The sequence below is a fragment of the Haliotis rufescens genome, unplaced genomic scaffold, assembly GCF_023055435.1.
Source record: "Haliotis rufescens isolate VD_foot unplaced genomic scaffold, xgHalRufe1.0.p SCAF_11, whole genome shotgun sequence".
Lineage (NCBI taxonomy): Eukaryota > Metazoa > Mollusca > Gastropoda > Lepetellida > Haliotidae > Haliotis > Haliotis rufescens.
In genome coordinates this window covers 32,534,870-32,562,353 of record NW_025963791.1, presented here as the reverse complement: position 1 = coordinate 32,562,353, position 27,484 = coordinate 32,534,870, and the positions used below count along the sequence as shown (strand labels likewise).

General features: G+C 41.6%; 3 protein-coding genes and 1 pseudogene across 6 annotated transcripts; all 4 read right to left on the bottom strand.

The window, feature by feature from the left end:
* Window positions 1-277: 277 nt before the first annotated feature.
* LOC124127978 (E3 ubiquitin-protein ligase Midline-1-like) lies at window positions 278-5,409 on the bottom strand. The gene is made up of 4 exons (XM_048392952.1): window positions 5,388-5,409; window positions 2,464-2,760; window positions 994-1,925; window positions 278-865 (listed from the first exon to the last, which is right to left on the bottom strand). Exons 1-4 carry the CDS (start codon window positions 5,407-5,409, stop codon window positions 278-280), a joined length of 1,839 nt encoding a protein of 612 aa, XP_048248909.1.
* A 465-nt stretch (window positions 5,410-5,874) lies between these two features.
* Window positions 5,875-11,949, bottom strand: LOC124132505 (tripartite motif-containing protein 3-like). 4 transcript variants are annotated; one of them, XM_046496444.2, is made up of 4 exons: window positions 11,523-11,755; window positions 11,163-11,306; window positions 9,429-9,726; window positions 5,875-7,965 (listed from the first exon to the last, which is right to left on the bottom strand). In XM_046496444.2, the coding sequence occupies exons 3-4, from the start codon at window positions 9,724-9,726 to the stop codon at window positions 6,323-6,325; spliced, it is 1,941 nt and encodes a 646-aa protein (XP_046352400.2). In that variant the 5' UTR covers window positions 11,163-11,306; window positions 11,523-11,755; the 3' UTR covers window positions 5,875-6,322. The 4 variants fall into 4 exon arrangements, with proteins under 4 accessions (XP_046352400.2, XP_048248548.1, XP_046352399.2 ...); XM_048392591.1 differs by lacking the exons at window positions 11,163-11,306; window positions 11,523-11,755 and adding an exon at window positions 11,787-11,949; XM_046496443.2 differs by lacking the exon at window positions 11,163-11,306 and having other exon boundaries at window positions 11,523-11,754.
* Window positions 11,950-16,348: 4,399 nt separating this feature from the next.
* Window positions 16,349-18,146, bottom strand: LOC124132508. Its single transcript, XM_046496449.2, has one exon. The coding sequence runs from the start codon at window positions 18,027-18,029 to the stop codon at window positions 16,713-16,715; it is 1,317 nt and encodes a 438-aa protein (XP_046352405.2). The 5' UTR covers window positions 18,030-18,146; the 3' UTR covers window positions 16,349-16,712.
* Window positions 18,147-21,350: 3,204 nt separating this feature from the next.
* Window positions 21,351-27,484, bottom strand: part of LOC124132506 — a 37,372-nt pseudogene continuing 31,238 nt past the window's right edge.

Sequence of the window (27,484 nt, the reverse complement as noted above, 5' to 3'; positions counted from 1 at the left end):
TTGGTATCATCCCAATATAACGGTGATTCATGGAAGCATACTCATAATATAGTCAGAATCGAACAATATTAATCGACTCTACTTTTGACAGAAATTTCTTATGAATATGGAAAGGGGTTTGTCACATTTTATTATTAGGCATAAGAATGTGCATCTTTTTACAATGAACTATTATTCTCACTGCACATTTACCATTTATTCCCTATCACCCACACACGCCATCCAGAGACGAAAGAACTAAATCTGACAAACCCTTCCATCGATATTCACTCCCATGCTATGTAAGAATAAATGTTTTGATTTCCCTTCCACAAGTAACAAGAACTGAGTCATGTTTGTTAATGCAGAGACTCAATGGCTGGCTCATACCATCCTGTGATGTGATGACATCGCTGACATATTCCCCTGTCTCGCTTAGTAGTATAATAGCCTCGGCCAGCTGGTCTATAAACATGATATCTCCAGTGTTGGTTGTAAAGATACCAGAAGGCTGATGGAGTGCCATATCTCCGGTAGGGGCGTATCTCCACACGACGTCCCCCTCTGACGTCAAACATGTCACAGACTTCTTCTTCCAATCAGACACGAGTATGTTGCCCTTGGTGTTGACACTCATGTAGGACGGTAAGGTAAACAGTGTCTCCTTGTTGTGTGTAGTGACTGACCTCAGCACGTGTCCCCCCATGTCCAGGATATCAACACCGCCCCAACCACCTGCTGCTAGAGAAGAAGGACTCAGAACAGTGAGACTGTAGTACCCCTTGCTTGTTGTGATGGTTGAGAGCAGCACAAGGTCAGGGGTCACTTCTACTGTTACAATATGACGGGATGCGGGGACAGCAACCATCACATGCTTCTCCTTCAACTGTGTTACACCCCTCGAGAGTCATCCAGGGTGAGTCTACTTTGACATGCTTGATTGTTTCTCGTGAAGAAAGATTTCACACACGTGTTGGTGTAGTCTGTAACAACAATTGTCTGTATGCCATCTACATTAAGTTCTGTGACGCCAGGCATACCAGGTATCCCCTCGTCATCCTCTGAGGTCGCATCAAGTGTGTGGAACAACACTGGTGAACACTTCAGACCAGGTCCATCTCCATATCTGAGGTCAATCTTTCCCAACTGTAGGTCATCTAGGATGTGCTGGACGTTGTCAGTGTCAGGTGTAAACCTGATGTCATCTATTCGCCGTGTGTCTGCTGTGTCTGTGTCCCTGACATCCACCAACTCTACAGCTCCCGACTCCCAGGCCTGATACGCGTCATACAGGTCCATCTGACAGTCCGATATCAAGACCTGGTCAATGAACTCACAATGTTGTTTGTACATCTGCATCTCAATCTCTTGAAGCTTTACATCAGCATGAGTCTGAATGATGTGTTTTTCTGTTATTTCATCTAATTCATCTAACAACTTCTTTTCCTTCTGTCGGATGTACTCTATGGCCTTATTAGCTATAAGATTAACCTGCTCTCTTACTGTCACTTTGTCGTCTTTAATTTTATCTATTTTGAATTTCTTTCTTTCTATTCTATTGCGTTTGCCGTCACATTTTGTCCGTAAGATGTCACTTCGCAAAGCTAACTCCGATTTCATTCTTGCCACTTGTGAATTGATTGTGACGACAGACTCACATTTCCTGTGGTAGACCACACAGCAGGACTGACACAGTGTCTTGTTGCAGTCTTTACAGAGATATTTTACTTGCTCAGCCTTGTGTTCTTGACACATGACCTTTCGTCTCTTCATCACCTTGATATCTCCAGACAGGTCACACGGTTCGTGGTCACGAGATGAGGGACTAGCACGATGCATTTTGACACACCTTTCACAGAGAGTAACTTCACAGTCTGGACACCAGGAGATCGCTTGAGTTGTCTCCCCTAGCTGGTCACATAATGTGCAACATTTAGCACCTGTGTCTGTGAAGGAAAAATCTATTGTACACCTATTTCAATGTAAATACAAACATCTACCATTGCACCTGAAAACGTACATGACACCACATATAATCAGGCCCAATCTGTAATTCGAACTCACTATCATGGGAGTTGGGTGATACAACAAAAGCAGGGAATTGTACGAGTTGGCTAATGTACCCCAACATGCATGACGTACAGAGCGCAGACGTACGTCATTCATATGAACTGATGTATGTTGGTTGGCTGTACTTGTTGTGGGGAACAAACGAAGCCTTTGAGAGGTAGCCATCGTTTTAGAAGGGAGTCCAATAGACATCGTTACTTGGCGTGGGAATAAATTGAGCCTTGTGTAGTAAGTAGTGAGTAAGTACGACAATGACACGATTTATGACATACATCTAACATAGTGACTGTAATTTCATTCGCCAACAAATACATCCATATAACATATGTACACAGAAGCTTAGACACATACGTTGTGGTGGCACTATGAAGTTCCTATCCTTAAAACTGGTCTGAGGTTGTGGGTGTGTCTTACCTTCAGTAGTAGCTCCAGCTTGTGTGTCAATCAGCCCCTGTATAATGATGCTGGGTTTGATCTGCCCCGCCCATTCCTCCACTGGCCGGCTGGGGTCGGGGACCTTGGTATCTTGTCGACAGAAGGCACAGGGGATCGTCTTGGACTGTACAGCATCTGGTATGGTTTGGATGTATTCAGTGACACATTTCCTGCAAAATGTGTGATCACACCTCAGTGTACAGGGGTCTGTGTACAGTTCCTGGCAGATCACACAGGTGAGGAATTCCATCACTTTCTCGGCTGTGACGTCGCCATCTGTAAAACGAAAAAAGGAGGATTGTATGAGATATGGCCCAATCACTTTTTACACTTTCAGGATATCCTTTAGTTGCTATTTAAGCTTGAAATATGAGTATGACAGTGAAAACCTAATACATGTTTACATACATAACTACAGATTGATATTTTGCATAATAGTAAAAAATATGGTGTGAGAGTTTCCAGTAGAAAACCATGAAGGAAGATACACTGTTGCACATAGCTGCTAAGGTAACATTTACATACTGGCACTGTGTATTTAAAATTGATAACCAGTACCTGTACAAGGTAGGTGTACCAACAAGGTATACCTAAATAGTGAAATTAACAGCAGTGTATATTGAGGTATCCCGGTAGAGACGTGTAACGCTGCAGGTTTATACTGTATAATGCTAGTTGACGAATATAATCTGTAACAGCTGTAAAACTAACTCAAAACAGTAAGACAGTTAAACAGTAAGACATAAAGTGTATCAACATACTTTGCGAAATAACCAACTCCCGCCGAGGCACACACCTGCGTCTACCTGCCTCTTCCGCATAACATACAAGGGAGGTAACTGCGAAACCTCAACTTGCGGTGACTGATAAAGTATCAGTGCTGACGACAACGTAGGTCTTTGGATCGAATGAAGGGTGATTGCCATAGGTGGGTGAGATATCGACACATTGCAATATTTAAGAAATAAACGACGAGGGGGAGTTATTTATCGTACAATAAAACACTACAGGGAGAAAAATAAACCACGAGGGACAGCATAGTTTATTCGTGGTTTATTCTCTCTGCACTGTTTCAAGCTCGCTTTTGTCATCAAATGACTTTTATTACTTCAGACCCAGGGCCCTTTGCATACATGTATGTTTGTGTTTGAACGTTTTATAATCATGTAATGTGATTATGGTTGAGGGACGAACACACATATTAATAGTAATCTCGTTAGTCAACTGATAAGATTTGATTAATAATGTTTAGTACGCTTAATCATGCTACCTATTGCAAAAACGTTGTGTGAAAGGACGGGTCTGGATATGTATTTCAATGGTGAAGTATAGGTTAAGTAATTTTCTTATTAAAACAGTTCACCACAATCACTATTGCGGAAAGGAATAGGGTTAAAACACTGTTGAGTGTCTTCAGATTCACTGTCAATAATTCTATATACATCTTGCATCTTATATGATTGGAAGGCGAGCTCGGTATGTTATAAGCTGTCAATTCACTGAAGCATCATCAAGAGATGCACCAGAAACATCAATATTTCACAAAAACAAATACTCGTGCTCGTGAGTTGCACCAAAGTAGTAAATGTGCTAGACCTGCACCCAGCTGAATATATACGTGTATAAGGATATAAGCATCTTTTAAAGTTATGGTATACAAGCTGTATATGTGCATTGTGACTCAGAGTAGAATGATTTCCTTCTTTTGTGTTTGGTGGATGATCTTCACCAAAAGCGATGACATAAATTACACCACTGCGAATTAAGATGGATCTATTATATTTACAGGCATTAGGACATGAGGTGAAATTGACAAGGCCGGTAAAGTTCCCACATCTGCCTGTATCCATGAAGGTATATAGATGAAACCATGAGCTGAACATGTATTTATACCAGATTGGTCCTGCTGTCATTATCGTCGCATTCACGGAAAATTAATGTTCATCAAAGCCAAAGTATTTCCAAATTTCTCGAAAACTAATGGCTGTCCATGTTGTTTCGGTTTTGCCAAACTAATGCTCCCTCAACGTAATAATGGACGTCAATTTACATAACTTATCACTGAAAGAAGTCTTGTTGATTTGGTGTTCATCGGCATTTCAGGGGATCTTCTGTCACGAAAAAAATAAAATTATATTCCTCTCCATCCTGTACCTAGAGACATTGGGTTTAGAAGCACATTAGATTGTACATAATGCATCGTTAAACAAAGTCAAAGTGTGTTTTAGAAAAAAACTTCGTTACTCAGTAGCCTATATTCATCAAGTGAACGAGTGGGTGAGGTGGATTTGACAGCGCTCTAAACACTATTGCAGTTATATCATGATGTGTCAGCTTGATAGTGAAGCAGGTCTTAGACGTTTACCATGGATGAGGTATGGTGTTGACAAACCAAGTTAGATGATCGGAGAGATACATGATGTAAGGACTTCAACTTGTTATTAGTCTACTCTGTTCTCCCTTAACGGTGAGATGAGATGAAATGGGGTTTATCGTCACGTCCAAGATTATTGCACAACATGCACGTATGTGTGTGTGTGTGGCTGCTTGTACTGGTCTGGACTAATGTCGATTTCATAGTGCAATCTCACTGCTGCAGTTTAACATGAACACCCAACTCCAACACTCCCCACTCCACCACAGTCTACTTTCTGAAAGTCGAGCGCCAGGCAGGGTAACAACAAGTACAGTCTTTTCCCATCTTTTGGATCAAACCCCGGACCTTCCGCTCTCTTAACAGTCGCTCTACCACTAGACCATGGAGGCGGTTCTCCCTATTTGACCTCAGCTACCTACTTGTGTATGCCTGTAGAACAGTTCTCGTTGTGTCCATCTGATGAAGTGGTAAATCGATTGGGGGCAGAAAGCGTAGATTGGTATTCGTTTCCTATTAACTGGATTACAGCAGAAGCCCAACACAGCCATTGTGGACACCTTCAACTGTGCCGTAAATACATGTATCCTGTATCGCGGGAACAAATTGACAAAACGTGTAGCCATCCTAACACAGCACTGCAACAGCAATTGATGTACACCAACTATCACATACAAGTGGTTAAGTGATTTCCATGATTCAGAGGGGCGGTAGGATAGCCTAGTGATTAAAGCTTTCTCTCGTCACGCCGAAGACCCGGGTTCGATTGCCGACATGGGTACAATGCGTGAAGCCAATTTCTGGCGTCCCCCGCCATGATATTGCTGGAATATTGCTAAAAGCGGCGTAAAACAATACTCACTAACTTTCTCACTCACTCACTCCATGATTCAGACACATGTACAAGTGGATCTGGTGTTCATTTGAAATCTTTGTGCTATTATCTGTCTACAAGAAAATGAATATATGTATATATATATGAATCAAAACTGACAAACACAACAGCAAATTATTGATAGAAATGTAAACATTTAATACTCATCATATATTTAAAATATGATCTCAACTCTTACATGTAAACATGACCTTCGCATAACAGAAATCCTCTCACAGTATTGATTTAAGCTTCGAAAATGAATTGATAATTGCAAAACATTTTATTGTTACAAGTGATTTTGGCCTTATGCCCAGGAGAAGCTGTTTCCTGGCTCGGAGAAGGAACGCAACTCTTCAAAGTACACAGGAATGCCTCCTACCACTGGGTCAACCGTGTCTACGCTCATTTGTATGTCGTTCAAGTTCCATATGGGGTCACACAGGCCGCCCATATGCAGCTGAGACATAACAATGTGCATCTTAATACATGTTGTCCTTCCCGTCATCCCCTCCCTTTCATCCTTACACATCATCCCGAGATGTGATAACTCAATCCGACAATGCCCTTCATCAATATACATTCACATTCTATGTGAAAATAAATGTCTTGATTTCCCCGCCACCAGTTACAAGAACTGAATCATGTTTGTCAATGCAGAGACTCAATGCCTGGTTGATGCCATCCTGTGATGTGAGGACATCGCTGACATATTCCCCTGTCTCGGTTAGCTGTATAACAGTCCCGGTGAACTGGTCTATAAATATGATATCTCCTGTGCTGGTTGTTAGGATACCAGTAGGCTTTCTGAGTGCCCTATCTCCGGTAGGGGCGTATCTCCACACGACATCCCCATCTGACGTCACACATGTCACGGACTTCTTCCCCCAGTCAGACACGAGTATGTTGCCCTTGGAGTTGACACACATGTACCAGGGGAAGGTAAACAGTGTCTTATTGTTGTGTGTAGTGACTGACCTCAGCACGTGTCCCGCCATGTCCATGATATCAACACAGGTTATACTACCTGCTGCCAGGGATGAAGGACTCAGAACAGAGAGACTGGAGTACTTCTTTCTTGTTCTTATGGTCGAGAGCAGCACCAGGTAAGGGGTCACTTCTACTGTTACAATATGGCGGGATCCAGGGACAGCAACCATCACCTGCTTCTCCTTCAACTGTGTTAGACCACGTGGAGAGTCATCCAGGAGAAGTCTACTTTGACATGCTTGTTTGTTTCTCGTGAATAAAGATTTCACACACGTGTTGGTGTAGTCTGTAACAACAACTGTCTGCATCCCATCTACATAAAGTGCTGTGACACAAAGCATTTTAGGTATCCCCTTGTCATTCACTGAGGTCGCATCAAGTGTGTGGAACAACACTGGTGAACACTTCAGTCCATCTCCATATGTGAAGTCAATTTCTCCCAGCTGTAGGTCATCTAGGATGTGCTGGACGTTGTCAGTGTCAGGTGTAAACCTGATGTCATCTATTCGCCGTGTGTCTGCTGTGTCTGTGTCCCTGACATCCACCAACTCTACAGCTCCCGACTCCCAGGCCTGATAGGAGTCATACAGGTCCATCTCACAGTCCGATACCAAGGCCTGGTCAATGAACTCACAATGTTGTCTGTACATTTGCATCTCAATCTCGTCAAGCTTTACATCAGCATGAGTCTGAATGATGTGTTTTTCTGTTATTTCATCTAATTCATCTAACAGCTTCTTTTCCTTCTGTCGGATGTACTCTTTGGCCTTATGAGCTATCAGATTAACCTGCTCTTTTACTGCCACTTTGTCGTCTTTCATTTTATCTATTTGGAATTGATGTCTCTCTATTTTATTGCGTTTGCCGTCACATTTTGTCCGTAAGATGTCACTTCGCAAAGCTAACTCCGATTTCATTCTTGCCACTTGTGAATTGATTGTGACGACAGACTCACATTTCCTGTGGTAGACCACACAGCAGGACTGACACAGTGACCTGTTGCAGTCTTTACAGATATATTTGACTTGCTCATCCTTGTGTTCTTGACACATGACCTTTCGTCTCTTCATCACCTTGATATCCCCAGACAGGTCACACAGTTCGTGGTCACGAGATGAGGGACTAACCCGATGCATTTTGACACACCTTTCACAGAGAGTAACTCCACAGTCTGGACACCAGGAGATCGCTGGAGTTCTCTCCCCTAGCTGGCCACATAATGTGCAACATTTAGCACCTGTGTCTGTAAAAGAAACAATTGGGCATAATTTGTATGTGAATGTAAATACATGAACATATGAATGTAAATACAAACACCATCATTGCATGTTATTCGTACATGATACTACATACAATCTGGAATTCGAACTCACTTTCACAGAGCTTATCACATCATTCATATAAAATGTAATGTATTGGTTATCACTGTTAGCCATTATTGGTAGTCCAATAGATATCGTTACTTGGCGTAGGGACCCGTGAAGATCCATGGTAGGATAATAGGTCTTCAGGTTCTACTACACCAAATCAGTACCAGTTTGGACAGTGCGGTTTTCAGTGCAGATCGAGAGATATCTGCAGGCTGTGATTGGAGGATATTCTGTAAGATTTTTATGTCTTTCAAATGTACATCCATCCAGTTAGTAAAACTGACCATGTTTTTCTATATTCAGTACTGTCTTTTTCAACATGATGACTTATGCTGAATGTGACCACAGCTATTTTCAAGTAGGTGACATTTGGTGCGAAACTGGGGATGTTGTGTTTAGCTTCCGGTACTCGGAAAAGGAGCTGACTAAGCTAGTCATTTTTTATTTTTTATTGCTGCTCTAAGGCCAAACTGTGCACACACGTACAGGTAATATCTGTTGAATGCTTAGTTATTTAAAAAATAAATATAACGTTACTATAGAAGTCTATGGGAAAACATTTGGTTGTGTGTAACCTTCAGCAACCCATGCTTGTCGTAAGAGGCGACTAAGGGGATCTGGTGGTCATCCCAATTGCGTGGATTGGTGCTCATGATATCACTCACTGGATTATGTGGTACAGACTCGATTAATTACATACCGTCGTCATACAGCTGGAATATTGATGAGTGTGGCGTTAAACAGCAAAAGCAAACCCCAAATTGGGCGTGGGAAAACATGAAGACTTCCATACGCAGTTAGTGATAACAATACCAATAACATGTATCTAACATAGTAACTGTAATTTCATTCTTTAACAAATACATCCATATAACACATGTACACAAAAGCTAAAACAAGTATGATGTTGTTGCATTGTGGAGTTAGCATCCTTAAAACGTATGTTAAATTGCGGGTGTGTCTAACCTTCAAAAATATTTTCTGCTTGTGTGTCAATCAGCCCCTGTATAATGATGATGGGTTTGACCTGCCCCGCCCACTCCTCCCTGGCCTGCTGGGGTCGGGGACCTTGGTATCTTGTCGACAGAAGGCACAGGGGATTGTCTTGGACCGAACAGCATGTGGTCTGGTTTGGATGTAAGCAGTGTATGCCTTTGCATGTGTTTGTGTCGGGTGCCACCAGTGCGGCTCACCTTTTCGCAAACACCTGGTATCATCACTATGTAATGGTGATTCATAAACTCATGCTCATGATATAGTCGGAATCGTACAATCGACTCTGTTTTCGGCAGAGATTCCTTATGTATATGGAAAGGGTTTGGTCGCTTGTATTTACCTTCAGTAGAAGGTCGAGCTTGTGTGTCAATCAGCCCCTGTATAATGATGCTCGGTTTGATCTGCCCCGCCCACTCCTCCACTGGCCGGCTGGGGTGGGGGACCTTGGTATCTTGTCGACAGCAGGGACAGGGGATCGTCTTGGACTGTACAGCATCTGGTCTGGTTTGGATGTATCCTGTGACACATTTCCTGCAGAATGTGTGATCACACCTCAGTGTACAGGGGTCTGTGTACAGTTCCTGGCAGATCACACAGGTGAGGAATTCCGTCACTTTCTCAGCTCGTGACGTCGCCATCTGTAAAACAAAACATGATAATATGAGATCTGGCTGAATCACTTTTTATATTTTCAGGATATCCTTTAGTTGCTCAGCTCGAAATATAACAATGACAATTAAAAGCTAATACGATTTTAGCATTTAACTCTCGATTTATTTGGACACATTTATTTACAGATTAATATTTTGCACCTAAAATAACAGTATAAAACTACTGGAAGTATGGTGTGAGAGTTTCCAATAGAAAACCATGAAGGGAGATACACTGTACACGTATGTACATAGCTGCTGCTGAAACATTTACATACTGGCACTGTGTGTTTAAAATTGATAACCAGTACCTATGCAAGATATGTCAATGCTGGGCAAGGTGGAGAAAATGAAGCTTTTCTTTCTGGGACGACTCTGTAGAGCAGCAGGCACAACCATTATGAAGCCGATTTTCTATCTCAGACTATCCCAGTATGTCACCGCGATCTCACACAGTGCCAGATCCATAACACATGATCTACTGAATGTGGCTAAAATGTATGGATTCTCAGGCGTCTTAGATAAACTAATCAACTCTGGGGAATTTCCATCTAAGAGTGTATGGAAGAGCATGGTACAACGAGCTATTAGTGAGTCTGAAAATATGAATTGGAGAAATACTTTGCAACAACGTCCAGACATGCATAGGTTTAGTGCTATCCACACCCGCCTTGCCCCACATCGTCTCTGGTCTCTGTGTGTATGGTATGATATTGCTTCCCCCCCTGTATATGCTCTTGTAAAGCTCGGCATACTACCTGTAACGTCTGGACTGTGTCTTATCTGTAACTGTGAATGTGATGACATTGTTAAGCACCAATTGCTTTACTGTGATGGCCTAATGAAACAAAGAAATGTGCTTAGTGAGTCTCTATTTGACAATGTTAGCCTTGAAACATATCTCAGACTTGAGGACACGTCTAGTGATGCCGTCAAGATTCTGACATACCTGGGTGCTATTACAGTTGTGGTCCAAGACATGACACTTGACAGCTAGGCAACATTCATGAGTATCGTGGCTAAACATGTCAGCTCATGGAACTTAACATCCATATTGTATTTGTGAAGCTATGTCACACATCATGTAAATATAGTTTCACGCATCACTTCATTACTGCTTACCCAGCTCAATCTGTTGTACTTACATGTATTTTGTCATTGCCGTTGTCAAATAATGTAATGTAATTGTATGTACTACTCTCCAAATCATTGGGGGAAATAAAGAGTATTCATGAAAAGAGAAATTGATAGCAGTGTATATTGTTGTAGAGACTGTAGAGACGGTGTTGCGCTGCTTATATCACATCCAGCCATTATTCCAATTAGAGGAGGCGCCGAAATGGCCATCCAGGTAGTGTATGTATGGACTACATTGTTTCAACAGAACTTCCAATTATTGTTAAAAGCTACATTTTAAATCTTGCCAACACAGTCCAATGTCCCTGAGTAACAGACAATGCTCGCACTGTCACGATACAAGGGAGGTAACTGTGAAGGTTAGTGTCTGGGGCAAAGATACATGCTTTTATTGCGGCAGTATTTCATGAAGGACGAACCACTTCGTTCACCTGAAATAATAAACTAAAATATGTTAGACAGCTGTAAAACTAACTCAAAACAGTAAGACAGTTAAACAGTAAGACATAAAGTGTATCAACATACTTTGCGTCTCAGAATACGAAACAGAATCTCGCTCTACAAGTCCTAAATTCGGTTTTTCTTAGTTTAAAGGGACATGAATAGGCTTGTTCAAAAGACAAAATCAGTATTTTAGAAACACAAACCTTATACCAGCTGATACTATATGCTGCTAGTTGACGTTTAATGCTCCTTTATCATGTGCACTGTCAGCTTCACCTACTATCCTGGGGGTCCTGAAATAACCAACTCCCGCCGAGGCACACACCTGGGTCTACCTGCCTCTTCCGCATAACATACAAGGGAGGTAACTGCGAAACCTCGACTGCGAAACCTTGTCGGTTTCTCTAAGTATAAAGGGTCATGAATGGGCTTTTTCACAAGACAAAATAAGTATTTAAGACACAAACCGTATACAAGTTGATACTGTATATTGCTAGTTGACGAATTTAATAATCCTTTATCATGTACACTGTCAGCTTCAATTTGTTTCCTTGAAGTCTTGAAATAACCAACTCCCGCCGAGGCACACACCTGGGTACTTCCTGCCGCTTCCGCATAACATACAAGGGAGGTAACTACAAAACCTAGACTTGCGGTGATTGATAAAGTATCAGTGCAGACAACAGCGTAGGTCCTTGGATCGAATCAAGAGTGATTGCCATAGGCGGGTGAGATATCAACACACTGCAATATTTAAGAAATAAACGACGAGAGGGAGTTGTTTGTCTACAATAAAACATTACAGGGAGGAAAAAAAATACGAGAAACAGCATAGTTTATTCGTGGTTTATTCTCTCTGCACTGTTTCAAGCTTGCTTTTGTCATCAAATGGCTTTTATTACTTCAGACCCAGGGCCCTTAGCATACATGTATGTTTGTGTTAGAACTTTTTAATAATCATGTAGTGTGATTATGGTTGAGGGACGAACACACAGTTTATAGTAATTCCGTTGGTCAACTGCTAAGAATTGATTAATAATTTTTAGTACGCTTAATCATGCTACCTATTGCAAAAACGTTGTGTGAAAGGACGGGTCTTGATATGTATTTCAACGGTGAAGTACAGGTTAAGTAATTTTCTTATTAAAACAGTTCACAACATTCACTATATCGGAAAGGAATAGGGTTAAAACACTGTTGAGTTTCTTCAGTGTCACTGTCCATATTTCTATATACATCTTGCATGATATATTTTTGGAAGACGAGCTCGGTATGTTATAAGCTGTTTTCAATTCACTGAAGCATAAGCAAGAGATGCACCAGAAATATCAATATTTCACAAAAACAAATACTTGTGCTCGTGAGTTGCACCAAAGTAGTAAATGTGCTAGACCTGCATCCAGCTGAACAGATACGTTTATAGAGATATAAGCATATCCTAATGTTACGGTAGATAAGCTGTATATACGCATTGTGACATAGGGTAGAATGATTTTATTCTTTTGTGTTGGGTGGATGATCTACACCAAAAGCTATGACATAAATTACACCACTGCGAATTAACATGGATCTATTATATTTACAGGCATATAGGACATGAGGTGAAATTGCCAAGGCCGGTGAAGTTCCCACATCTACCTGTATCCATGAAGTCCCGACGTCTACCTGTATCCATCAAGTTCCATTATCTACCTGTATCCATGAAGTTCCATCATCTACCTGTATCCATGAAGTACCCACTTCTACCTGTACCCATGAAGTTCCCACTTCTACCTGTATCCATGAAGTTCCCACATCTACCTGTATCCATGAAGTTCCCACATCTACCTGTATCAATGAAGTTCCATCATCTACCTGTATCCATGAAGTTCCCACATCTACCTGTATCCATGAAGTTCCCACATCTACCTGTATCCATGAAGCTCCATCATCTACCTGTATTCATGAAGTACCCACATCTACCTGTATCAATGAAGTTCCCACATCTACCTGTATCCATGAAGTTCCCACATCTACCTGTATCAATGAAGTTCCATCATCTACCTGTATCCATGAAGTTCCCACATCTACCTGTATCCATGAAGTTCCCACATCTACCTGTATCCATGAAGTTCCCACATCTACCTGTATCCATGAAGTTCCCACATCTACCTGTATCCATGAAGTTCCCACATCTACCTGTATCAATGAAGTTCCCACATCTACCTGTATCCATGAAGCTCCATCATCTACCTGTATCCATGAAGTTCCTACATCTACCTGTATCCATGAAGTTCCCATATCTACCTGTATCCATGAAGTTCCCACATCTACCTGTATCAATGAAGTTCCCACATCTACCTGTATCCATGAAGTTCCCACATCTACCTGTATCAATGAAGTTCCCACATCTACCTGTATCCATGAAGCTCCATCATCTACCTGTATCCATGAAGTACCAACATCTACCTGTATCAATGAAGTTCCCACATCTACCTGTATCCATGAAGTTCCCACATCTACCTGTATAAATGAAGTTCCCACATCTGCCTGTATCCATGAAGTTCCATCATCTACCTGTATCCATGAGGTTCCCACATCTACCTGTATCCATGAAGTACCCACATCTGCCTGTATCCATGAAGTTCCTACATCTACCTGTATCCATGAAGTACCCACATCTACCTGTATCCATGAAGTACCCACATCTACCTGAATCCATGAAGTTCCCACGTCTACCTGTATCAATGAAGTTCCATCATCTACCTGTATCCATGAAGTTCCCACATCTACCTGTATTCATGAAGTACCCACACCTACCTGTATTCATGAAGTTCCATCATCTACCCGTATCCATGAAGTTCCATCATCTACCTGTATCAATGAAGTTCCATCATCTACCTATTCATGAAGTACCCACATCTACCTGTATCCATGAGGTTCCCACATCTACCTGCATCCATGAAATTCCCACATCTACCTGTATCCATGAAGTTCCCACATCTACCTGTATCCATGAAGTACCCACATCTACCTGTATCAATGAAGTTCCAACATCTACCTGTATCCATGAAGTTCCATCATCTACTTGTATCCATGAAGTACCCACATCTACCTGTATCCATGAAGTTCCCACATCTACCTGTATCCATGAAGTACCCACATCCACCTGTATCCATGAATTTCCCACATCTACCTGTATCCATGAAGTTCCCACATCTACCTGTATCAATGAAGTTCCCACATCTACCTGTATCCTTGAAGGTATATAGATGAAACCATTAGTTGAACATGTATTTATACAAGATTGATCCTGCTGTCATTATCGTAGCATTCACGGAAAATTAATATTCATCAAAGCCAAAGTATTTCCAAATTTCTCGAAAACGAATGGCTGTCCATGTTGTTTCGGTTTTGCCGAACTAATGCTCCCTCAACGTAATAATGGACGCCAATATACACGGCTTATCACTGAAAGAAATCTTGTTGGTTTGGCGTTCATTGGCATTTCAGGGGATCTTCTGTCATGAAGAAAATTAAAATTATATTCCTCTCAATCCTGTACGTTGAGTTCGCTCGTCACGCCGAAGACCCGGGTTCGATTCCCGACATGGGTACAATGTGTGAAGCCAATTTCTGGTGTCCCCCGCCGTGATATTGCTGGAATATTGCTCAAAGCGGCGTTAAACCATACTCACTCACTCACTGTACCCAGAGACATTGGGTTCAGAAGCACATCAGATCGTACATTATTCATCGTTAAACAAAGTCAAAGTGTGTTTTAGAACAAACTCCGTTAATCAGTCCCCAATATGCATCAAGTGAACGAGTGGGGGAGGTGGATTTTACAGCGCTCTAAACCCTGTAGCAGTTATATCATGATGTGTCAGCTTGATGTGGGGTGACAACACAAAGTGAAGCAGGTCTTAGACGTTTACCATGGTGCTGACAAACCAAGTTAGATGATTTGAGAGGTGAGGACTTCAACATGTTATTATTCCATTCTGTTCTCCCTAAATGGTGAGATGAGATGAAATGGGGTTTAACGTCGCGTCCAAGATTATTGCACTACACAGCGAAGTGTGTGTGTGAGTGTGTGGCTGCTTGTACTAGTCTGGACTAATGCCGATTTCATAGTGCTATCTCACTGAGGTACCATGCTGCAGTTTAACATGAACACCCCACTCCAACACAGTCTACTGACTCCGAGCCAACTGTCATATCTATAGCCCCTAAAAGTCGAGCGCCAGGCAGGGTAACATCAAGTACCATCTTTTCACGTCTTTTGGTATGACTCGGCCGGGGATCAAACCCTGGACCTTCCGCTCTCTTAACAGTCGCTCTACCACTAGACCACGGAGGCGGTTCTCCCTATTTGACCTCAGCTCCCTACTTTTATATGTCTGAAGAACAGTTCTCGTTTTGTATCCATCTGATGAAGTGGTAAAATCGGTTTGGGGCAGATATCGTAGATTGGTATTCGTTTCCTATTAACTGGATTATAGCAGAAGTCTAACACCGCCATTGTGGACACCTTCAACTGTGCCGTAAATACATGTATCCTGTATCGCGGGAACAAATTGACAAAACGTGTAGCCATCCTAACACAGCACTGCAACAACAAAGGATGTACACCAACTTTCACATACAAGTGGTTAAGTGATTTCCATGATTCAGAGGGGCGGCAGGGTAGCCTAGTGGTTAAAGCCTTCTCTCGTCACGCCGAAGACCCGGGTTCGATTGCCGACATGGGTACAGTGTATGAATTTCTTGTGTCCCCCGCCTTGATATTGCTGGAATATTACTAAAAACGGCGTAAAACCATACTCACGCACTCACTCACTCAATCCATGATTCAGATGCATGTACAAGTGGATCTGTTGTTCATTTGGCAATCACTGTGCTTTTATCTATCTACAAGAACATCTCTCAATATATATGAATCAAAACTGACAAACACAACAGCAAATTATTGATAGAAATGTAAACATTTAATACCTATCATGTATTTAATATATTATCTCAACTCTTACATGTAAACATGACCTTCGATTAACAGAAACCCTCTCACAGTAATGATTTAAGCTTCGAAAATGAATTGATAATTGCAAAACATTAGTGATTAGGGCCTAATGCCCATGAGAAACTGTTTCCTGGCTCGGAGAAGGGACGCAACTCTTCACAGCAAACAGTAATGCCTTCTACCACTTGGTCACCCGTGTCTACTCTTATTCGTATGTCGTTCAAGTTCCATATGGTGTCACGCAGGCCGCCCATATGCAGCTGAGACATAACAATGTGCATCTTAATACATGTTGTCCTTCCCCGTTATCCCCTCCCTTTCATCCTCACACATCATCCCGAGATGTGATAACTCACTCCGACAAAGCCCTTCATCAATATACATTCACATACTATGTGAAAATAAATGTCTTGATATCCCCTCCACCAGTTACAAGAACAGAGTCATGTTTGTCAATGCACAGACTAATTGGCTGATTGATGCCATCCTGTGATGTGAGGACATCGCTGACATATTCCCCTGTCTCGGTTAGCTGTATAATAGTCACGGCGATCTTGTCTACAAACATGATATCTCCTGTGTTGGTTGTTAAGATACCAGTAGGCTTACGGAGAGCCCTATCTCCGGTAGGTGCGTATCTCCACACAACATCCCCATCTGACGTCAAACATGTCACAGACTTCTTGCAGCAGTCAGACACGAGTATGTTGCCCTTGTTGTTGACACACATATAGGCGGGGTAGGCAAACAGTGTCTCGTTGTTGTGTGTAGTGACTGACCTTAGCACGTGTCCTGTCATGTCCAGGATATCAAGACAGTCCCAAGTACCTGCTGCCAGAGATGAAGGACCCAGAACAGCGAGACTGGCGTAACCCTTGCTTGTTGTGATGGTTGAGTTCAGTACCAGGTCCGGGGACACCTTTACTGTTAGAATCTTCCGTGAGCCAGGGACAGCAACTATCACCTCTTTCTCCGTCAAACGTGTTAGGCCAAATGGAGAGTCATCCAGGGGAAGTTTACTTTGAGATGGTTGATCGTTTCTGTTGTAGAAAGATTTCACACACTTGTTGGTGTAGTCCGTAACAACAATTGTCTGTATGCCTTCTACATAAAGTGCTGTGACACCAGGCATTCTAGGTATCCCTTCGTCATCCTCTGAGGTCGCATCAAGTGTGTGGAACAACACTGGTGAACACTTCAGTCCATCTCCATATGTGACGTCAATCTTCCCAAGTTGTAGGTCATCTAGGATGTGCTGGACGTTGTCAGTATCAGGTGTGAACCTGGTGTCATCTATTCTCCGTGTGTCTGCAGTGTCTGTGTCCCTGACATCCCCCAACTCTACAGCCCCCGATTCCCAGGCCTGATACGCGTCATACAGGTCCATCTCACAGTCCGATACCAAGGCCTGGTCAATGAACTCACAATGTTGTTTGTACATCTGCATCTCAATCTCTTCAAGCTTTACATCAACATGAGTCTGAATGACTTGTTTGTCTGTTATTTCATCCAGTTCATCTAACAGCTTTTGTTCCTTCAGCCTGATGTGCTGTAACATTTTATTGGCGTTTAGATTGATTTGTTCTTTAGTGGCCAATTTCTTTTCTTTTATTTGATCTAATCTCAACGTATGTCTCTCTATCCTTTTACCTTTGCCATGATATTTAGTCTGCAAGATATTTCTTTTCAGAGTCAACTCTGACTTCATTCTTTCTACTTGTGAATTGATTGTGACGACAGAGTCACATTTCCTGTGGTAGACCACGCAGCATGACTGACACAGTGACTTGTTACAGTCTTTACAGATATATTTGACTTTCTTGTGCTTGTGCATACATACATTTAACTCATTGATAATATCTTTACATTTAACTCATTGATAATATCTTTGTAAAATTTGGCAGTAACACATTTCAGCAAGAGGTAGGCATGCCCATGGAACCAATTGTTTGCTCAGAAGTTGATCAAGGTTACAACATTCAAGGCCTCAATAAAGCTTTCAAAAGGTGTTGAAAAAGATATGTGGAGGACATTTCGAAATTTGATTTGACTTATGTTGCCATGTTTTTTCATTTGAACAATTAACTTGCCTTTGCATGTGTTTGTGTCTGGTGCCACCTGTGCGGCTCACCTTTTCGCGAACACCTGGTATCATCACTATGTAATTGTGATTCATAAACACATGCTGATGATATAGACGGAATCGTACAATCGACTCTGCTTTTGGCAGAGATTCCTAATGAATATGGAAAGGGTTTTGTCGCTTGTATTTACCTTCAGTAGAAGGTCCAGCTTGTGTGTCAATCAGCCCCTGTATAATGATGCTGGGTTTGATCTGCCCCGCCCACTCCTCCACAGGCCTGCTAGGGTCGGGGACCTTGGTATCTTGTCGACAGCAGGGACAGGGGATCGTCTTGGACTGTACAGCATCTGGTCTCGTTTGGATGTATCCTGTGACACATTTCCTGCAGAATGTGTGATCACACCTCAGTGTACAAGGGTCTGCGTACAGTTCCTGGCAGATCACACAGGTGAGGAATTCCATCACTTTTTCAGCCCGCGACGTCGCCATCTGTAAAACAGGACATGATAGTATGAGATCACTGTCACAATCAAGATCACTCTTCAGGACATCTTTCAGTTAGATGAATAAGTGATGCTTTGTTTTTCGCATTTAATTTTTAAATTTAAGCATGTGAAAGAAAGTTTTTAACGTTATTTCGTATTTAACTGATGATTATATTGGGACACTTTTACTTAATGATTGATATGTTGTACTTAAAATACATTTAGAAACTACTGAATGCTGTGAGAATTTTCAAAATCATACCTTGAAGAAAAATAACTGCAGGTGAAGCATATATCTTACATACTGGCACTGTTGATTTAAAATTGATTACCAATTACGTATGCAACATGAACACAAAGGTAAGGGTACACAAAACAGAGAATTGACATAGGGAATATCACTGTAGTTACCGCAGTAGAGGGCACTTGACAAGGTCAGGCTGGGACTGTATGTAAAGACTTATGTAGGTTTGGCAGTGTCGGCATTGCTTCAAATTATTTCTAACGGCTATATTTTAAAACATACCCACATCGTCCTGTATAAGGGATTATTGATCCATCTCTATGTGCCTGGTTTATATACACGCCCCCTCACTGTCACAGTACAAGGAAGGAAATTGTGTAGGTCAGTGTGTCGGGGTCAAAGTTTAATGTTTTTTTATTTTTTTCAGTATTCATATCGACGAAGGACTTGGTTTACCTGAATTGATACACACAGACTTTTGTAACTAACGTATAACAGCAGAAGTAAGATAAATGTAAGATACAAGGCGTTTCAGGATAGAAAACGCGATCTTTCTCTACAAGTCATACTTTCAGTTTCTCTGACATTAGTTTTAAGTTCCCTGACTGTGTGTGTTCACAACACAAACTCAATATTTACGAAATACAAACCGTATACAAGTTGATTGTGTCTGATGCTAGTAGATGAATAGATACTTCTTCATCATATGGATCCTGTCGGCTTTACTTAGTATCCCGGAAACCTTGAAATAACACCTCCCATCGAGGTACGCAGTTGTGTCTATCTGAATCTTCCGTATGACATACAAGGGAGGCAACTACGAAACCTCGACAAGTGGTGACTGGGCAGAGCTGACGACAGCGTAGTTTCCCGGATCCAATCTAGTATGACGGACATAGCCTGGCGAGATGTCCACACACCTCAAGGTACATACTTATTGTACTTATTATATATAGTGTAGTTGTAAAGTCCTATCGTGTCAAAAACATTTGTTTTAGCACAAGGACATGTGCCGATGTTTTGTCCTATCTTTAAGTATAGAAAGCAAAGTGACTTGTTGGTGAGTGAGCGTTTTGGCCACATGAAGAGCAAATTAAAAAAGAGATGTATATCACCACTGTTCTGGGATAGCCATACATCACCAAAACCGGTACTGAAGAGTAAATTATCAAAGACAGTTTCCCCATGTTTTCACACCGGCTTCATCCAACTTTTTCATTAAAAGATAATACTATCTAGGATATTTACTAAAATCAATACACAAAAGCTAAAATCAATGTTTAACACATTTAAAATGATAATCTACATACAGTTGTCTTCTACTACATTTTGGTAAAATAGCACTTCTAGAAACATATTTACTTACCCCCAACACATATTTACAGAGATTAGCACAAAACGATTCTAATACTGGGTATTGCTGAAAACACCACACCTCTACCCCATACAATATAACAGGCTATATTTTTATGTCAAGTAGTTCAAATAAAATATTTATGGGCATCAGTGGGAATTTATATCATAACATTGATATGAAACAAAGTTGATAATCAATGTGTCTATGCACTTTGACCAGGACAATCGATTAGAATGCAGAACACCTGGGTAATTGCTGTAAGTACATGTCACTGTTTTTGGAACGTCACTCATAAACTATTTTTATAATGCCTTAGTGTACCCCCAGGTCTGAATACGATTACTTCTGTTTTATGCAAATTAACCTGTAGTCCCCATTTTTCACAAAAGCTGTCAGGAATGTTAACTCTTTTTGGTAGCCCCAAAACACTATCATCAATCAAGCATAAATAAAGTACAATCGAGCATGCTCCTTCCGACAAGATTTCGGGATGCGACACTTGAAAAGTTGTTTGATCACGGTTACTACATTCAAGTCTTCAGTAAAGCTTTCAAAACGTTATATGCATAGATATTTGGATAACATCAGCATCAGTGACAACCAGAAATCAACGTTATCAATATCCACTGCCATGTGGCACATGTTTGTTCATGTAGAAGTGAATATAAACTAAAAAAAGAGTCCTATAAAGCCTTAAGAAGAGTTTTGCACGTGCACTAGGGTCACTTTATGAAAAAATAATTAAACGTGAAATTAATACATACAAAATAATTTATAGCACAAATTCTCGAACAAAATCTAAAAACATGTAGCAAGGGAAGTAACTCTGGCCAAATATCATTTACGGGACCACTTTTCTTGACAAGTATCTCTCACATAAGTATGGAAACTTTCACTCGTGTAACTTAAGGAGCTTCTGAGAAAACCCATTTCACGCAGTTTGCACTAGGTTGAAAAGCATGGAGCAAGGGGTTTAACTCATTAAAGATCAGTGCATAAAATTTTATTTCTCTAACTTAAATCGATTAAGAGAGAATTTGTCCCCTTTGTGAAGCGGACGGAAGGACGGAAATACGGAGGAACGGACGGAAGGACGCAAGAACTCCGTTTCCTTATCCCCGTCCTAATTCGTGGCGGGGGATAAAGATAATGTCCGATGCAATGCCCTATTTAGATTTCTACCAGTTCCCGCGTTTTTCAGTTGAAACATTTGACATTTGCTCGTGCTTGTGACGGCTGCCACCGATGTGACACGATTCGCTTATCTGTTCGCGAGCAATTGGTATCATCCCAATAGTAACGGTGATAGATGGAAGCATACTCATGATATAGTCGTAATCGTACACTATTAATCGACTCTACTTTTGACAGAGATTTCTTATGAATATGGAAAGGGGTTTGTCACATTTTATCATTAGACATAAAAATGTGCATCCTTTTACAATGAACTATTATTCTCACTGCACATTTTCACCCTCACACGCCACCCAGAGACGAAAGAACTAAATCTGACGAACCCTCCCATCGATATTCACTCCCATACTATGTAAGGATAAATGTCTTGATTTCCCTTCCACAAGTAACAAGAACTGAGTCATGTTTGTTAATGCAGAGACTCAATGGCTGGCTGATGCCATCCTGTGATGTGATGACATCGCTGACATATTCCCCTGTCTTGCTTAGTAGTATAATAGCCTCGGCCAGCTGGTCTATAAGCATGATATCTCCAGTGTTGGTTGTAAAGATACCAGAAGGTTGATGGTGTGCCCTATCTCCGGTAGACGGGTATCTCCACACGGCGTCCCCATCTGACGTAAAACATGTCACAGACTTCTTCTTCCAATCAGACACGAGTATGTTGCCCTTGGTGTTGACACTCATGTAGGACGGGAAGGCAAACGGTGTCTCCTTGTTGTGTGTAGTGACTGACCTCAGCACGTGTCCCGCCATGTCCATGATATCAACACATGTTATACTACCTGCTGCCAGGGATATGGGACTCAGAACAGAGAGACTGGAGTACTTCTTTCTTGTTGTTATGGTCGAGAGCAACACCAGGTCAGGGGTCACTTTTACTGTTACAATCTGACTGGAGCCAGGGACAGCAACCATCACCTGCTTCTCCTTTAACTGTGTTAGACCACGTGGAGAGTTATCCAGGAGAAGTCTACTTTGACATGCTTGATTGTTTCTCGTAAAGAAAGATTTCACACACTTGTTGGTGTTGTCTGTAACAACAATTGTCTGCATCCCATCTACATTAAGTTCTGTGACGCCAGTGATAAAAGGTATCTCCTTGTCATTCAATGAGGTCGCATCAAGTGTGTGGAACAACACCGGTGAACACTTCAGGCCATTTCCATATGTGACGTCAATCTTCCCCAACTGTAGATCATCTAGGATGTTCCGGACGTTGTCAGTGTCAGGTGTAAACCTGATTTCATCCATTCTCCGTGTGTCTGCTGTGTTTGTGTCCCTGACATCCTCCAACTCTACAGCCCCCGACTCCCAGGCCTGATACGCGTCATACAGGTCCATCTCACAGTTCGATACCAAGGCCTGGTCAATGAACTCACAATGTTGTCTGTACATCTGCATCTCAATCTCGTCAAGCTTTACATCAGCATCGGTCTGAATGATGTGTTTTTCTGTTATTTCATCTAATTCATCTAGCAGCTTCTTTTCCTTCTGTCGGATGTACACTATGGCCTTATGAGCTATCAGATTAACCTGCTCTTTTACTGCCACTTTGTCGTCTTTCATTTTATCTATTTTGAATTGATGTCTCTCTATTCTATTGCGTTTGCCGTCACATTTTGTCCGTAAGATGTCACTTCGCAAAGCTAACTCCGATTTTATTCTTGCCACTTGTGAATTGATTGTGACGACAGACTCACATTTCCTGTGGTAGACCACACAGCAGGACTGACACAGTGGCCTGTTGCAGTCTTTACAGATATATTTGACTTGCTCATCCTTGTGTTCTTGACACATGACCTTTCGTCTCTTCATCACCTTGATATCTCCAGACAGGTCACACAGTACATGATCACGAGATGAGGGACTAGCACGATGCATCTTGACACACCTTTCACAGAGAGTAACTTCACAGTCTGGACACCAGGAGATCGCTGGAGTTGTCTCCCATAGCTGGCCACATAATGTGCAGCATTTAGCACCCGTGTCTGTAAAAGAAACAATTGGGCATAATTTGTACACATATATGAATGTAAATAGAAACACCTTCATCTGGAATTCGAACTCACTATCACAGAGCTTAGAAGTACACCAACCATATAAAATGTAATGTATTGGTTGGGTGTACCTAGCGTGAGGGAACAAACGACGCTTATCAGTGTTAGCCATTATTGGTAGTCCAATAGATATCGTTACTTGGCGTGGGGACCCGTGAAGATCCAGGGTAGCATAATAGGTCTTCAGCAACCCAGGCTTGTCGTAAGAGGTGACTAAGGGGATCTGGTGGTCAGACTTGCTGATTAGCTTGATGCATGTCATTGCATCCCAATTGCGTGGATTGATGCTCATGATATCACTCACTGGATTGTGTGGTACAGACTCGATTTATTACAGACCGACGTCATACAGCTGGAATATTGCTGAGTGTGGCGTTAAACAGCAAAAACAAACCCCCAATTGGGCGTGGGAAAACATGAAGACTTGCGTAGGCAGTTAGTGATGACAATACCAATAACATGTATCTAACATAGTAACTGTATTTTCATTCTTTAACAAATACATCCATATAACACATGTACACAAAAGCTAAAACAAGTATGATGTTGTTGCATTGTGGAGTTCGCAGCCTTAAAACTTATGTTAAATTGCGGGTGTGTCTAACCTTCAAAAATATTTTCTGCTTGTGTGTCAATAAGCCCCTGTATAATGATGCTGGGTTTGACCTGCCCCGCCCACTCCTCCCTGGCCTGCTGGGGTCGGGCACCTTGGTATCTTGTCGACAGAAGACGCAGGGGATTGTCTTGGACCGAACAGCATGTGGTCTGGTTTGGATGTAAGCAGTGTATGCCTTTGCATGTGTTTGTGTCGGGTGCCACCAGTGCGGCTCACCTTTTCGCGAACACCTGGTATCATCACTATGTAATGGTGATTCATAAACTCATGCTCACGATATAGTCAGAATCGTACAATCGACTCTGCTTTTGGCAGAGATTCCTTATGAATATGGAAAGGATTTTGTCGCTTGCATTTACCTTCAGTAGAAGGTCCAGCTTGTGTGTCAATCAGCCCCTGTATAATGATGCTGGGTTTAATCTGCCCCGCCCATTCCTCCACTGGCCGGCTGGGGTCGGGGACCTTGGTATCTTGTCGACAGCAGGGACAGGGGATCGTCTTAGACTGTACAGCATCTCGTCTGATTTGGATGTATCCTGTGACACATTTCCTGCAGAATGTGTGATCACACCTTAGTGTACAGGGGTCTGTGTACAGTTCCTGGCAGATCACACAGGTGAGAAATTCCGTCACTTTCTCAGCTCGTGACGTCGCCATCTGTAAAACAAAACATGACAATATGAGATCTAGCTGAATCACTTTTTACATTTTCAGGAGATCCTTTAGTTGCTCAGCTCGAATTATAACAATGACAATTAAAAGCTAATACGATTTTAGCATTTAACTCTCGATTTATTTGGACACATTTATTTACAGATTAATATTGTACACCTAAAATAACAGTATAAAACTACTGGAAGTATGGTGTGAGAGTTTCCAATAGAAAACCATGAAGGGAGATACAATGTACATGTATGCACATAGCTGCTGCTGAAACATTAACATACTGGCACTGTGTGTTTAAAATTGATAACCAGTACCTATGCAAGATAGGTGTACACACAAAGTGTACCTAAATAGAGAAATTGATAGCAGTGTATATTGTTGTAGAGACGGTAGAGACGGTGTTACACTGCTTATATCACATCCAGCCCATATTCCAATTAGAGGAGGCGCCGAAATGGCCATCCAGGTAGTGTATGTATGGACTACATTGTTTCAACAGAACGTCCAATTATTGTTAAAAGCTACATTTTAAATCTTGCCAACACAGTCCAATGTCCCTGAGTAACAGACAATGCTCGCACTGTCATGATACAAGGGAGGTAACCGTGAAGGTTAGTGTCGTGGGCAAAGATACATGCTTTTATTGCGGCAATATTTCATGAAGGACGAACAACTTCGTTCACCTGAAATAATAAACTATAATGTGTTAGACAGCTGTAAAACTAACTCAAAACAGTAAGACAGTTAAACAGAAAGACATAAAGTGTATGAACATACTTTGTGTCTCAGAATACGAAACAGAATCTCGCTCTACAAGTCCTTTTGTCGGTTTCTCTAAGTATAAAGGGTCATGAATGGGCTTTTTCACAAGACAAAATAAGTATTTAAGACACAAACCGTATACAAGTTGATACTGTATATTGCTAGTTGACGAATTTAATAATCCTTTATCATGTACACTGTCAGCTTCAATTTGTTTCCTTGAAGTCTTGAAATAACCAACTCCCGCCGAGGCACACACCTGGGTACTTCCTGCCTCTTCCGCATAACATACAAGGGAGGTAACTACAAAACCTAGACTTGCGGTGATTGATGAAGTATCAGTGCTGACGACCACGTAGGTCCTTGGATCGAATCAGGGCCGATTGCCATAGGCGGTAGCGATATCGACACATTGCAATATTTAAGAAATAAACGACGAGTCGGTGTTGTTTGTCATACAATAAACACTGCAAGGAGAAAAAATAAACGAGGGATTATGTCGTTTATTCCTGGTTTATTCTCTCTGCACTGTTTCATGCTGGAGATTGTCACCAAATGACTTTTTTCACTTCAGGCCCAGGGCCCTTTGCATACATGTATGTTTGTGTTAGAACGCTTTATAATCCTGTAGTGTGATTAGGGTTGAGGGACGAACACACATATTTATAGTAATTATGTTTGTCAACTGATTAGAATTGATTAATAATTTTAATTCGTTTAATCATGCTCCCTATTGCAAAAAACGTTGTGTGAAAGGACGGGTCTGGATATGTATTTCAACGGTGAAGTACAGGTTAAGTAATTTTCTTATTAAAACAGTTGACCACATTCACTATATCGGAAAGGAATAGTTAAAACACTGTTCGGTTTCTTCAGATTTACTGTCCATATTTCTATATACATCTTGCATCTTATATTATTGGTAGTGGCGCTCGGTATGTTGTGTAAGCAGTTTTCAAATCACTGAAGCATAAACAAGGGCTGCACCTTGTACAGTAAACCTCCTGCATTCAATAATATAATCGGAGGTCTATATATTAATGTGTTTTCTTCCCAAGTTATAGGTCATCTAGGATTTTACAGCGCTCTAATCCCTATTGCAGTTATATCATGATGACTCAGCTTGACGTGGAGTGTAAACACAAAGTGAAACAGGACTTAGACGTTTACCGTGGTGCTGCCAAACAAAGTTAGATGATCTGAAAGGTGAGGACTTCAACATGTTATTAGTCCATTCTGTTCTCCCTAGGGGGCACGGGTGACCCAGTCGTCTAAGGCGCCGCGATTCGCTGTGCAGAGTTGTGTCCCTTGGGCACGCCAGAAACCTATGATTGTGGGTTCGAATCCCGGTTCGCCCCGATTATGTTTCTAGGTTTGTCAGTACCATACCCGTGCTCGTGGGTAAACGTCTGAGACCCGCATCACTTGGGGCTTTCCTCCCACATTAAGCTGACACGCCGTGATATAAATGGAATACTGTTAAAAGCGGCGTTAAACCCAACTCACTCACTCACTCACTGTGCTCCCTAAATGGTGAAATGAGATGAAATGGGGTTAACAGTCGCGTCCACGATCATTGCACTACATAGCGAAGTGCGTGCACGTATGTGTGTGTGTGGCTGCTTGAATGTACTAGTCTGGACTAATGCCGATTTCATAGTGCTATCTCACTGAGGTACCATGCTGCATTTTAACA